This window comes from Stegostoma tigrinum, chromosome 20 (genome assembly GCF_030684315.1).
Source record: "Stegostoma tigrinum isolate sSteTig4 chromosome 20, sSteTig4.hap1, whole genome shotgun sequence".
In the NCBI taxonomy this organism is placed as follows: Eukaryota; Metazoa; Chordata; class Chondrichthyes; order Orectolobiformes; family Stegostomatidae; genus Stegostoma; species Stegostoma tigrinum.
In genome coordinates, this window is record NC_081373.1 from 15,254,451 (window position 1) to 15,268,994 (window position 14,544).

At 43.5% G+C, this 14,544-nt stretch overlaps 1 protein-coding gene across 2 annotated transcripts; it reads left to right on the top strand.

The window, feature by feature from the left end:
• Positions 1-7,138: 7,138 nt before the first annotated feature.
• On the top strand, positions 7,139-9,585 carry LOC125461947 (transcription factor LBX1-like). 2 transcript variants are annotated; one of them, XM_048551348.2, is made up of 2 exons: positions 7,139-7,781; positions 8,407-9,585. In XM_048551348.2, exons 1-2 carry the CDS (start codon positions 7,427-7,429, stop codon positions 8,910-8,912), a joined length of 861 nt encoding a protein of 286 aa, XP_048407305.1. In that variant the 5' UTR covers positions 7,139-7,426; the 3' UTR covers positions 8,913-9,585. The 2 variants fall into 2 exon arrangements, with proteins under 2 accessions (XP_048407305.1, XP_048407306.1); XM_048551349.2 differs by having other exon boundaries at positions 8,422-9,585.
• The last annotated feature ends 4,959 nt before the right edge of the window (positions 9,586-14,544 follow it).

The window sequence follows — 14,544 nt, forward strand, 5'->3', positions numbered from 1 at the left end:
CGAAAAAGAATAGAAAGGTGGAAGGCGGCCGAGAGGGGAAGAATGTGATGGAGCAGATGATCTAAGGTGGGGGTGGGGGCTGAGGAGAGGCATCTGTGGGAAAGGAATAAATAGGGATTACGTAGAAATTACAGCAAACGCCAGGATTTAAACTTTCACTCACATGCCTGTCCTGTCCCTATATCCTTTCATTCGTTTCAAAATTTTGATGTGCTGCGAGGGGACTTGTATAGAATAAAGGATAAGTGGAAGTACAGAGGAGAAGTAGGAGTGAGAAGAAGGAAGGAGAAAGGGGAGTGAGAGTGAGGGAAAGAGAGAAAGAGGGGAGTAAAAGAGGAGAGTGAGAAAGGGAAATGGGAGTGTGAGAGAGGAGTGAGAGTAAGAGATTGGAGTGAGGGGTGCTGAGAATGAAAGATTGAGAGAAAGGGGAGGGAGAGAGAGGGGAATGAGAGGGGAGAGTGAAGGTGAAAAGAGGGGGAGTGAGAGCAATAATGAGAGGAGTAATGAGACGAGTAAAAAGAACAAACTTCCGTCTCTCAGCGATATTGAGGTTCTGGAGTGGTTTTTTTTAAATTCACTTTTGGGACTTGGGCATCACTGGCTGGCCGGGATCTATTGTCTGTGGGAAGGTGGTGGTGAGCTTCCTTCTGCAATCGCTGCAGTCCTCATGCTGTAGGTTAACCCATAATGTCCTCAGGGAGGGAATCCCAGGGTTTAACCCAAAAACAGTGAAGGAATGGCAATACATTTCAAGTCAGGATGGCAAGACGCTTCGAGGGGAGCTTGCAGCTGGTGGTGTTCCCATGTATTTATTGCCCTTGCTCTTCCAAATGGAAGTGGCCATGGGTTTGGAAGGCACTTTCTAAAAAAACTCCTCTGTGAATTTTTGCAGTGTATCTTGCAGGCAGAATATACTGCTGCTGTAGAGCATTGGTGGTGGAGTGAATGGATGTCCGTCGATGTAGTGTCAATCAAAGTGAGCTGCTTTGTCCTGGATAGTGTCAAGCTTCTTCAGTGTTGTTGGGACTGCACTCATCCAGGCAAGTGGGGAGTACTCCATCACGCACCTGACTTGTTCTTTGTAGATGGTGGACAGGCTTTGGGAAGTCAGGGAGTGAATTATTCACCACAGTATCCCTAGTCTCTGATCTGTTCTTATAGTTACAGGGTTTATATGGTGAGTCAAATTGCATTTCTAGTCATTGATAACCCCCAGGATGTTGATAGTCGGGGATTTGGTAAAGGTAACACCCTTGAATATCAAGGGGTGATGGTTAGATTCTCTCTTATTGGAGATGGCCATTATCTGGCATTTTTGTAGCGCAAATGTTAATTACCACTTGACAATCCCAAACTAGACATTTTTCAGATCATGGTGAATTTGAACATGGACTGCTTCAGTATCTAACGAGTTGTGAATGGTGCTGAACATTATGCAATCATCAGCGAACACTTCCACTTCTGACCTTATGATGGAGGGAAGGTCATCAATGAAGCAGCTGAAGATGTTAGGCCCAGAACACTACCCTGAGGAAATCCTGCAGAGATATCCTGGAGCTGAGATGACTGACCTCCAACAACCACTATCAACTTCCTACTTACTAGGATTGACTCCAAACCGTGGACAGTTTGTCCCATGATGCCCATTTATTCCAGCTTTACTAGGGCTGCTGAGTGCCACACTTGATCGAAAGCAATGTTGATGTCAGTGGCTGACACTATCATTTTACCCTGGAACTCAACTCTTTTGCCCATGTTTGAACCAAGACTGTAATGAGGTCAGGAGCTGAGTGTCCCTAGCAGAATCCAATTAGATGCCACTGAACAGGTTAGTGCCGAACAGGTGCTGCTGAAAGCATTTTTGATAACACCCTCCATCATTTTACTTATGATTGAGAGTTGATGGGGTTGTAATTGGCTGTGTTGGATTTATCCTGATTTTTGTGTACATGATATACCAGGACAAGTTACTACATTATTGGATAGGTACCAGTGATTTAACTGTACTGGAAGAGCTTGGCTAGGGGAGAGGCAATTTCTGGAGCACATATCTTCAGTACTATTGCCAGGGACCCTTAGCATTTGCAGCATCCAGTGCCTGTAATCATTTCTTGATTCCACATGGAGTGAATCAAATTAGCTGAAGATTGGTATTTGTAATGCCAGAGACCACTGGAGGAGCCCAAGATGGATCATCCATTTGTTACTTCTGGTTGACGATTACTGCACATGCTTCAGCCTTGTCTTTTGCACTGATGTGTTGTGCTCCTCCATCACTGAGGATGAGGATATATGTGGAACCCCCACTTCCAGTGAGTTGTTTAATTGCTCACCACCACTGATGACTGGATGTGGCAGGACTGCAGATCTTAGATCTGATCCGTTGGTTGTGGGATTGCTTAGCTCTGTCTATGACTTGTTGTTTATGCTGACTGGGGCATAAGTAGCATCACCAAGTTGACACCTCATTTTTACGTGTGTCTAGTGCTACTCCTGGCATACCCTCCTGCACTCTCCCGTGAACCTGGCTAGATGGTGTTGGTTGAGTGGGGAAATGCCAGGCCGTGAGGCGGCAGATTGTGCTGAAGTACAATTCTGCTGCTGTTGATAACCCACAGTACCTCGTGGATGCCCAGTTTTGATTTGCTAGATCTGTTTGAAGCTGTCCCATTGAGCACAGTAATAATGCTGTTTGACACAATGGAGATTATTCTCAATGTGAAGGCAGGACTTCATCCCCACAAGGACTGTGCGATGGTCACTATTATCAATACTGTCATGGACTGATGCAAATGCAGCTGGCAGATTGGCAAGACTGAGGTAAAGTATGCTTTTTGCTCTTGTTGGTTCCCTCACCACTTGCTACAGATCCAGTCTAACATTTAGGAACAGATCAGTTTGATCAGTGTCTTGCTGCCCAGCCACTGTTGGTGGTAGACATTGAAATCCCCAACCCTGAGCACATTTTGTGCCTTTACCACCCTTAGTGTTTCCTCTAAAATTGAGGCGTTCATCAGCTGAGGGAGGGCGGTATGTGTTAATCAACAGGAGATTTCCTTGCCCATGTTTAATCTGAAGCCATGAGACTCCATGGGATCTGGAATCAAGCGTTTTTAAAACCAGGAGGGTGTCGTAGTTACTGTGTGATCAGGCAGGATGAGTGAGCCGTGTAAATGATGACAGTTCAGGCGAAATGGAAGAGGGGTCCCGTCCATCGTTATTTTCGACAATGAGCTCGGGGCTCGGAAATCTAATGGCCCCGAACAAAGACTGGCTTCACAGACAGGTCTAACAGTGATCGATATTGGAGAGACAATTTCATAGTCGCCTTAAAATAAAGCATTGAGAAACATATCGTTACCACTCCAAATTTTCACAATCTGTATTTTAAACAAAGATCGCTCCATGTTAAACGCACACACGGTATTGGTCGGTTTGGGGCCGATGGCTGCACATTGCAATAAACTTTCTCAATTTCGGGCCCTGCCTCGCTCGGAGTTTTGTTTTAATCTAATCCAGTGCCAGTCGGACGCTAACTCAAGGGCTGTGAGATTATTCCTTCTCCTGTTCCCTGTCAGGGTTTCAAATCTTCATTCCGAATCGAGCGGGTCGTGTGGACGCGGCCGTTTTGAAAAATTCGCTTTGGCTCAACTGATATTGAAAAATAACAGAGCCAATTATTTCAGACAAGCCTCTCCGTGCTTACAGTCGATTCTCGTTCAAGATGTGGTTATTAACGGTCATCACTACAATCCCCTTCCCAATGGACGTCCATGTCTCTCAGTTCCTCAGCGTAGCGCCCTGTGCAGAAATACGCTCAGCCGGACACATGAGCAAACACGACTCTCAATCCGAGACACTCACTCACCCTCCCTCTCGCTCACACTCACTCACCTGCTCTTTCACACACTCACCCTCTCTCTCACACACTCACCCTCTCTCTCATACACACCCTCTCTCTCACTCACACCCTCTCTCTCACACACACACTCGCCCTCTCTAAAACACACTCAACTTCTCTCTCACACACTCTCATACACACACCCTCTCTCACACACGCTCACTGTTTCTCACACACACCCTCTCTCTCACACACTCACCTCTCTCTCTCTCTCACACACACACACACACTCACACGCAGCTTCTCAGGCACACATAAACCCTCACTCTCACAAGCTCAGTCAGAGACATGCACACACTCAGACGCACACTCACCCTCACACACTCAGAGAAACACAATCTCTCACACTCGCTTTCTCTCTCACACACTTTCACACGCACTCAGCCTCTCTCACACATTCACACAGACAAATGCATGCATCCTCTTTCTCTCACACACGCAGACACACTCACCCTCTCTCACACAATCGCTCAAAGACGCACAACTCTCACACACATCGTCTCTCGCACACTCACTCAGACATACTCTCACCCTCTCTCACACACTCACTCAGAGACACAGAATCACCCTCCTTGCCAACACACTCAGCCTGTCTGTCACATGATCACCCTGTCTGTTACACACTTACCCCCCCCCCCCCCCCATATTGGGGACGCAATGGCCTAGTGGTATTACACCAGACTATTAATACGGCAACTGAGCTAATGTTCTGGGGACCTGAGTTCAAATCCTGCCGTGGCAGATGGTGGAATTTGAAATCAATAAAAATCTGGAATTAAGGGCCTCTTTTTTCATACTCACATTCACTGACTGACGGACCTATATTCACCCCTCTCTGTCACTCACACTGGCAGATACTCTCACACACAGGCAAATACTCACTCCTCTCACTCACATAAAATCACCCTCTGTTACTCAGGCACATACTCACTCCTCTCACCCTGTCGTTCACAGTTAGAGAAACTCACTTTTCTCACACTCAGAGACACACACATCTCTCTGTGTCACACTTAGATACAGTCATCCCTTTGACTCATAAACTCACAGATGCACACTCATCTCTCAATCACACATTCACAGACACACACACTCATCACTCTCCCTCGCTGACATCCACTTAGGCACACACTCACCCTTCATTCTCTCTCACTGACGGACACAACATCAGCAGGAGATAGATTCACCTCTCATACACTTTCATATTCTCACCCCTCTCACACACTCACAGACATTCGCCCTCTCTAACACATACTCACTCTTTTAAGTCACACTCAGTCAAATATGCCTTTCTTGAATTCACACTCACAGACATACGCTCACTCCGTTCTCTCACTCACACACACATTCACAACTAATAACTCATTGTTGGGAGATTTGACGGGAGATTGCGATAAAATGAACGGCAGCGTGCTATCTGCAAGAGCGGAAATATTTCGTTATACTTCTAAATATATCAGAGAGGGGCAATGGATTGATTCCTGAGTAATGGAGGCAGATTCATTTGACGGAATTCTGGACTGGTCATGTGGAGAAGCCGTTGGCTATCTCTGTGAAAAGCTGGCGAATAGATGGTGTTTTAGACGGGGATCAGTGAAGGAACTCGGCCAACATTGAGGGGTAACCTTCAATGATGGGTTATTGTCGGGTTTAATCGGATTGTGTTAAACCCGAGCCAGAATATCATTATTTCCTGCAGCAACCCCTCTCTAGAACTGTTCTAATCTCAGAACAAGGAAAAGAAACATTTGCAGGATTTCAGTGGGTTTGAGGGAACTCAGGGAGCTGGTGGTTTCAGAAACCAGGGGGAGGAGTCAATATGCGAACCCCATCTAACCGCAAAGTACCGTATTAAACTTCAGTAAAAGATTAAAGAGAGGTTCAGAGAGAGCAGAGGTAGAACCGGCTGTGAATTTTGCAGCCCTAAGCTCCGCCTCCTAACTCCAGAATTCTGTGTGTGTTTTTTAATTTAAATGATTTATGCGGAATAATTTGAAATCCTATCAAGGAGAGATAGATTTCGCATTTCAGTGTATATAAATTAACTGGCAATAATAAAAACAGTGATTCAAAGTCTGTATCAGAGTCAAGTTCCGCCGGCTCCGAACTAGGAGCTCTCCCTCTCCGCTAACATATACCGGACTGGGCTCCGGATCAAACACAATGCCCAAGATACACACAGCAATCCGCAGCTCCCTCGCTTTGCTTACATATAAACAGAAAAGCTGCCTTCCGGCTCGAACCCCCTTTGCAAAAATGCTCTCCCCTTTTTAGTTACAACGCAGTCACATTTTCATTGGTGAAATAAATATGTGGGACTGGGAATCCAGTTTAGACCAACGGCCTTGGGAGATTTGGGTATGTAATGGGACCCTGTGCTGTTCCATTAGAGGTGTGTGGATTGAGAAACGGCGAAAGCGTGTTGTAATCCCGATCATTAACCGGTGGATAATCGAGTCCTTTTTAACGTTTCATCAAATATTTTCCGATTGTCATTCTGTTACCCCCCTCCATCAGCCTGAACTGACTCCACTGAGATCGGATTTCCACGATCTGATTTGTATTTACATTTCAATCTCCCGGTATTATTTCGATATTTAATTTCTCTCACTCTCTCTCTCAAAGAATCTCGAAATGTTCGAACGCAAAAAGAACGGATATGTTTTGCAATGCGGCGGAAATATCACAACATTTAGCGAAATGATCAGAAATGAAATTGGACCTTACCTCTTCAAGCACAGCTCCACTCGAATGGAGATGTAACAATATTAAAATAGTAGTTTAAGATAAAACGAACTTTGGACATTTTCAATGCTAAATGTTCCTGGTGGCGAGTTTATAACATATCAAAGGCGGCTTACTTAGGATCTCAGATCCTAAAATAACACATAATTAATTTATAAATATATATGAACAAACAAACAAACTGGAATAAGGGTGACAAGTGTCTAAAGCGTTATAATTCAGAGGAGCCCCTCCTACTCTCTCGGACTAGTAATTAATGGTGTTTTCAGCTAAGCTTCGTCCGCATTGGATAGAAAAGCGAGATAGCAGAGGGAGAGAAAGTGGCATTGCATATAATTGATTACCACCCAATCAACAATAACTTGTTAGCAATCGTCAATTGCCCCGTCTCTCCCTCCTTTCTCACTCTAAAGAGAATATTATTCGCTTGTCTGCATACTTGATGTGACAGAACAGGCCGGAGCGTGAGAGAGAGAGAGAAAGAGAGACAGAGAGAGAGAGAGAGAGGGAGGAAGAGGAGGAGAGGCTGGACTGGGGACCGCGCTTGTATCTTGTGTGAATTTTATCATTCACCGTCCCGCTTCTGCTCGACCACCGGTCCTCCACCGGATTCAGAGGGAACCTAGCTCCTTGGAGACAGCGGCTGTGAAGTTAGCTTCAACTTTTGCGGATCCCCTGTTCTGTTGAGTGTTGTCGTTGGGGTGTGCGTGTGTGTGTGTGTGTGTGTGTGTGTGTTTGAGTGTGTGTGTGTGTGTGAAGGGGAGGGGTGGGAGTGAACACTTAATGCCAAGAATGAGTTCGAAAGAAGAGGCCAAATCTTCCTCTGGCACCTTACATTCTTCTGTTGAAGAACGGAGAAGGAGTCCTCTTGATCATTTACCGCCCCCGGCTAACTCCAACAAACCGCTAACTCCCTTCAGTATTGAAGACATTCTCAACAAACCGTCGGTGCGGAGAGGCTACACTTTGTGCGGATCCAACCATCTCCTGTCTGCGGCGGACAAACACACAGCTTCGGCTATCCCCTTGAATAACCGGGCCGGGGTTCTGACCCAGACCTCCCCGCTCTGTGCCTTGGAGGAATTAGCGAGTAAAACTTTTAAAGGTTTAGAAGTCAGTGTCTTGCAAGCGGCTGAAGGTGAGCTTCATTTTGTTTTTGTTCTTCAAAAATAAAATAACTTTACGACCAAATACATGTAAAGAAAAATTACAAGCGCGGTTCACAAATTAGTAATTACCGTACGAAGCTGTTCGGGAGACAAAGTTTGAAAGGCGACAATAGCCGTTTCGTTGAAATATTTCGTTACCTGGTCAGGATCTCAAGCAGATCGAGTAAGGAAAATTGTCCTCGTTTTGTATAATTATGCGAGACTGGAACAGGGCAGAATGATAGCGGGTGAAAGTGAGAGAGAGAGACAGAGAATTGTGCCTTGTTTCTGTTTCTGTAAAATCTTCCATCCCAACTTTGCAGATAATAGTTCGTTTTTTTTAATTCCCCTGGGTCAGTATATTTTAATTCGAGTGCGATATCGGTGGGGAAACAGAAGACGAGGAATTTAGTTTAACCCAAGCCATGAATATATTTTACCCTCAGAGTGATGGATATACAGGGAGTAGATTCTAGTGAGACCTGGTGCTGAGTGTCAGAGCGAAGTCTATGTGCCTGAATGTTTCTCGTTTGCGGGTTGGTTTTAAATAAACTGTAACAGGTTTGCTCCGAGGTGAAATGGTCTTGAAATCCCTCTTTTCTCTGTTCTAAAAAGGGTCTGTTTTAACAGGGAGAGATGGTCTCTCTATCTTTGGCCAAAGATCGACTCCAAAGAAGCGCAGAAAGTCCCGGACCGCGTTCACCAACCACCAGATATATGAGTTGGAGAAGCGTTTCCTGTATCAGAAATATCTCTCACCGGCTGATCGGGATCAGATCGCTCAGCAGCTCGGCCTGACCAATGCTCAGGTCATCACTTGGTTCCAGAATCGCCGGGCCAAACTCAAAAGAGACCTGGAGGAGATGAAAGCGGACGTGGAGTCAGCGAAGAATCTCGGCCCGAGTGAGCTAGACAAAATTACCAAAATGGGCGAAATAGAGCAAACTGCGGCGGAAATCGGCAGTCAGTCCAGATCGCAGTCTCCTATCCCACTGAAAAGTGCCCACGCCAAAACACCAGATGCCCACATCTCCCCTTCATCGCTCGCAGTGGGACACCCGCCCAGAAAGGACTATTCCGAGGAGGATGAAGAGGAAGAGGAGATTGATGTCGATGACTGATTTCCCTCCTGTTTTTTTTTTAATTTTGCTTCTCTCACACATACTCTTTGCCTCATTTGTTCTTTTTTTTCTAAAAAAAACTTACAAAATCTATTCCAAAAAAAGAGAGAAAGACTTTCTCCATCATTCAAATCAAAGCATGTTCGGGGATTGAACCAGTAAATGCTCTCTCATTCTCTACTTAGAAACGGGCTCAACGCGAGGTAGAATAATCCCAGAATCGTTTTTAAACAAAGCAATAATTAATCCTCCACACTAAGAAACGGATGCAGATTCGGCAGAAGTCCAATCATTGAGCCCTCATCAGCTCTTCCATAATTTGTAGAAATGATAAATTCAGCGCAATTCTTTCTAGATTAAGAATGGACTGGGTTTTCTTTTGCTGGTTTTTAAAAATGTGGTCCTCTGGTCGAAATAATGAGCCCCCACGTCCCTGTTGCTGTGCAGCAGTTTCGAGATGGGATTTATAAGAATGCTTTTTCTTCCTTCAATCCTTTCTCCTTGATTTTAGTGAAAGAGTATAGGCCGGGTTTTTCCCCCTCCTTTGGAATTGCATGTCGCAAATCTGCACGACGCTATTATTTTTAAGAGATCAAAAAGACTGGACTTCCTTGTAACTTTCTAGATATTTCCTTTTTTTGTCGATACATTCTCCAGACAATTTATTATACAGCGCTCCGAGAAATTCTGCCTCTTCAATATATCCTATTAAAACCTATTTTTGAGATTCCTCACAGTGGTTTGTGAATTTATTTTTTGGAAAAAAAATCTTTTTTTAAAAAAAGAACAAATTCCGTCGCGTTTGTCCTGTAGGTTAATTTTTAAATGGAAAATTGAATACTTGTAAACATTCACAGTTTTGTTTTGTATGTGCTTTATTTTAGAAATGCTGGCGGGATTTGTTTTTTTAAATATATGGTGTAAATGCCTTTTTTAAAAACAAAAAAAGCCGGAGAGGTTGGGACTACTGGTTGCGGGCACAGAGACTGGAGATTTCAATCTCCAGCCGAGAGATACCAGCCTAGAGCTCGCTAATTTACTAAAGCTACGCGTGTGAGATCTAATGGACCCCCTCAGTCATGTTAAACCTTTTCAAAAAAAAAGCAAATCATTTACATCCCAATAGGCCCGCCTTTGTAACACATTCACTGAGAAACGCGTGTTCACAGATTTGAGACAACAGTATGTAGCAGATTTAACTCTCTCCTTAGATGTGATTCGGATAAATCTGATATGTTGACAACTGTATTTGTAATTTTTTAAAAAAAACAAAAATAGTACAAAATTTCAAACCATTTGAAGGTTGTATTCTGATCAGATTTAAACTGACTCTAATCTCGAAATGGAGAGGGGAGAAAAGAGGAGGAAACAGAAATTTTTTTAACAAAAAACTGTAAAATGTGATCATAAGGATTTGGAAACCGTTACGATTATTCGCGTCGACCTGTGTTCTAAACGAAGATTAACAGGTTTACTTTAAAAACGTGTAAGGACCAATCTGTGAGTGTAATGTGTGACAAATGTGGTTTCCGTATGGTACAAGGGTCGGCAATATTGTACACAGATGCACACAGGCCAATCCAATAAATACTAGCGAGAAAGAGGAGGGGGTGGAGGGGGGAGGAATCAGAGACTTGTAAACAGAGATATCCTGGCTGTTCAAACACTGTGAACAAAAGTGAAATTTATGTGAGAACGCAAAATCTGGTTTTTTTTCTGAGAGCGAGAGGAAAAAAGATGCCAATTTTTTTTGCCGTTTTTGGGCCATTTTCTGCGGGCAGTGAGTCTTTGAGAGTGTATGGCTCGGTTAATGTTAGCGGAACGCATAGCAACTTGGGACAAATGATTTCACAGTGTTGATGTGTCAGTTGACAATGGCCTATACAAAGTCCCCTGCTGCTCCGGTCTAAAGCAGACTACAGCCGCACCAAGTGTTTCCTCCTCGGCCGAAAGCAGCGAAACCGCTTGGACACCATATGGTTTATGAATTTTCTAAACAATTTCGAGACAATTTGATGGATTGGTCAATTCCACCCCTTCAATGTTTATCGCCATTTACAAAAGCACTAATATATACATGGCGCTTCCCGGGGCATCTGCAGTGTTAATGTTGCTTCTCGCTGGCATTTTGTGGGCGATGAATCAGAATGAACCTGCCCTTTTTTTATTTATCCAGAAAGGAAGGGGAGGAGACACTTTTTAAAAAGGCCACTCTGCTTTTATTTTAGAGGCCAAAATTAAGTTGGTTTTGCCTTTCTACTGAATTAGCAACATCAAGAGTGTAAATAATCAGTGAGGGCTTATTGAAGGAGTTGATACGTTTACGAGCTCTGTTTAAGACGACACTCGTCTCTTTTGTCTGCGCTGGATTGGGCCGTTTTAGAGGTTTTTAAATATTCTCTGTAGAGTTTTTCTCGCCCCAAACCCCAACCCATTTTAATGGGTTTAAAGACAAGGCGTTTTCAACATAATTTAAACAGGATTGTATAAACGCAACAAAACAAAGGTGCTGTAAGCACACCCGGGTGGGTACGTTAACCGCTGGGTTTATCCGACACACTCTTCTCACAAAACACAACTTTTGTTCAGGGATGGATCAGACCGAAGCGAAATTAGGAAGCACGTGAATTAAACAAGAACAAAAATCTCGCATCAGGAATACACTCCTCAAATATCTCGCCTTATTGGAAACCCTCCGAACGCAATGTCTTTTAATTGCACATTTATTCAAACTGTTCCGACACTTGTGACTTCGTTAACTTCGTCAACATTGTTTATTTCTCATCTCCCACTCTACTGCCATTTTAAATCTTTTTTAAAATCTCTTTATTCACTGTGTATATTTTGTTCACTGATTTAAAACTGATTTTGTTTTAAATGATGAACGCGGTCGATATTGCGAGGCAAAACATAACGTTCCAAAGTTGGTATATTCCGCACAGAGTCGGTGATTTTTTAAACAGAAATGTGTGTACAGCCTTTCTAAGCCTGAATATATTTGTTTTCAAATCAGAGCGGAGACAAAAACACAATCGTTTCGTTACACAAAGAGAAAGCAGTTGAAAATATTTCAGCAGACTACAATTATCACAATCGCCGTGGATTTATCCCAGAAATTCAGATATTTTGCTCAAAATTACTGACGAATGTATAAATTGTGCGGCAACTTGACCCGGCTCTCGCTCTGGCCTCAAGTCCTCACTTGTATTCTTTCCTCGATCATAGAACGAAACATTTTGTTTTCCTCACTAAACTACACACTCTAGCGTTGAGCCCCAGCAGATTATACCGTCTAGCCTTACCAACCTGTCCCGTTACTAGCTGAGTGAGGATGGGGGAAGGTGAGGAGTGTGTGGTGTGTTTGGTGACTGATAATCTCAGGGACGGCACAGAAACGAATACAGGTCGATTTCTTTCTACGAACTATGGAGCTGCAACCGTAAGGGAGCAATTTGCTGTGGCGGGGAATAGGGGATCCCAAGGAAGTGAAAGCGAATGGCATGATTCCGTGTTGATTGTGTGTGAGCGTGTGAGAGAAAGGCGCCAGGCGATGGGATAGTCAGGGACAGGAGGCAGCAAGGTTGTATAATTTCCAGCATGAATCAGTTTTCAGAAATTGACCAGATCAGGACTGTCAGCGTCATGTGAAGACAGCGATCATTTCTGAAAGTCTGGTGAAATGGGAAAAAGATTTCCGCTCCATTCCAAGAATCATAAGTATTCCGGGGAGAACAGCAACTCCCACCTCAAAGCGCCAAGTGATAAAAGTTTTTTTTTTAAAAATGCTGAAATCCCTTGGAAATATGCCAGATTAAATATCAAAACCATGTGGTGACAAATTTAATATCTGTTTGTAAAACGTAACCTCCATATTTTAAATGTAATAAGGCGGCGGGCTGTATCTGCAGCTTCCTGTCAGTGATACAGTTATCGCAGCTTTATTCTGAGGTAAAATCGTTTGCAAACAGTTAGCAATGGGTGCATGTCTGAAACAGTAAACTGGGCACCAGTTTTAAAGGGTAAATGGCCCAGTCCATTCACTGCCCGCCTTTAGCCAGTAGGTCAACCTGTCCCACTGTACACAGTTACTAATAAACTTCAAATACACAGTAGCAATGCGTTTTTTTAAAAAAACTTTACATCGATGGTATGTTATTTACTGCGCTAACCTCACACATAAACTGTGGAATTATCACACATACAGATTCAGTTTAGTTTATATATTGGGAATATTTTATTCACACATATGTAATTTCTATACACAATATCCTACACTAATATCAAAACTACCCTTAGCGTTTGTCGAACGCTAGCATGTATAAATATTGTATTCGGTTCGAAACGCAACCTTCGTATACATTTTCGTTGCAGAATAAGTAACTTCGTTACACAGAGAAATTCGGTTACTCTCCAATGTTTGCTTTATAAACTGGCTTTCCAGGTTAGGTGTAAAATTGTGTGTTTCAACTAAACTCTACGCACCCACCAGTTAGGTGGATACTCTGCACATAAATATAATTTTACAGGTCAGGGACTAAGGGGGTTAAGGGGTCTATGGAGAAACTCCCATTATGTGTTGGTGCAGAATAGGGAATAGGGATCTATGCGAGAAATATTAGCAGTTTAATTCACCAGCTCGCATAATTATTTGTAACTAATTCACAGCCACCGTTATTCGAGCAGGCCGAAGCAGGAAGTCGATGCACTGTAGTGATGTGGGAGAGGCAGTGTTGAAGAAAACTGCGTATAATCTTGACAGCACTGCCTCTTCGAATCCAGTTCTTTATTTCATTCCATGTCAAGCTGGTGTCAGGCGCGGCACCGATAACTAATACTACAGTCTTTGGGACCAGAACGTGGTAATTAATCCAGAAGACTTAAGTGTATTTTACTTCTGGAGAAAAATCACTAATTCAATCGACCGGAAAATTGAAGTTTGATGCATTATTCCCTGTGAAAGTAAAGGCTGCTCTTATTACAAACCGAATCGAGCCGTTCTCTGCGCTTGTCTACACTTCCCTGATTGTATCCTACATTTTCTAAAAATTGACGGCCAATGATCATATTTCAAACCCCACAATTCTCATTGGGTGAGAAACACGATAAATTGTATGCTGTTCGCCTGCTGAATGGGGAAATCGAGTGCACGCCACATCCTAATTAACCATTGCTGATGTTCACAGAGCTCTTGGAAGTTGCAAAAAAAAATCCTTCAACACTTCCATTCTTAATCATTAACACCAGGGTCCTAATTAATACTCGACAGCAGCTCCCCGCTTCTATCTGACTGTTACATTGTATCAGCCTTTCTGGGCAGGTACATCCCATTTACATTCATTACTGAAAGTCGCTATCCAAGGTGTAGAGGGACAGAAGCCTTTTACACCTACCGATATCTCAATGATAAGAAACAACACTCCCCTCTGCAGGGTCAATCATCGCGGAAGCAAAAAGGAAACAAGAGATTTGTACAAATCAGAAAATGTCCATAAAACCGGTGTGAATAGTGCCTGGCTTGTACAGGAAGGTAGCACGGTGAACTAGGACAGGGCTCCCTCTTAAATACAGATACCAGGGAGCACTCATTAAATGTGGTCTGGGATATTCCTTACTGCATACAGCTAACACAGCG

What these genes read in the sequence shown, in the direction of transcription:
- LOC125461947 (XM_048551348.2), top strand. Translation starts at nt 7,427, where the DNA reads ATGCCAAGAATGAGTTCGAAAGAAGAGGCCAAATCTTCCTCTGGCACC. An exon ending in TGTCTTGCAAGCGGCTGAAG is followed by an intron (nt 7,782 to 8,406) that starts GTGAGCTTCATT and finishes TGTTCTAAAAAG; the next exon opens with GGTCTGTTTTAACAGGGAGA.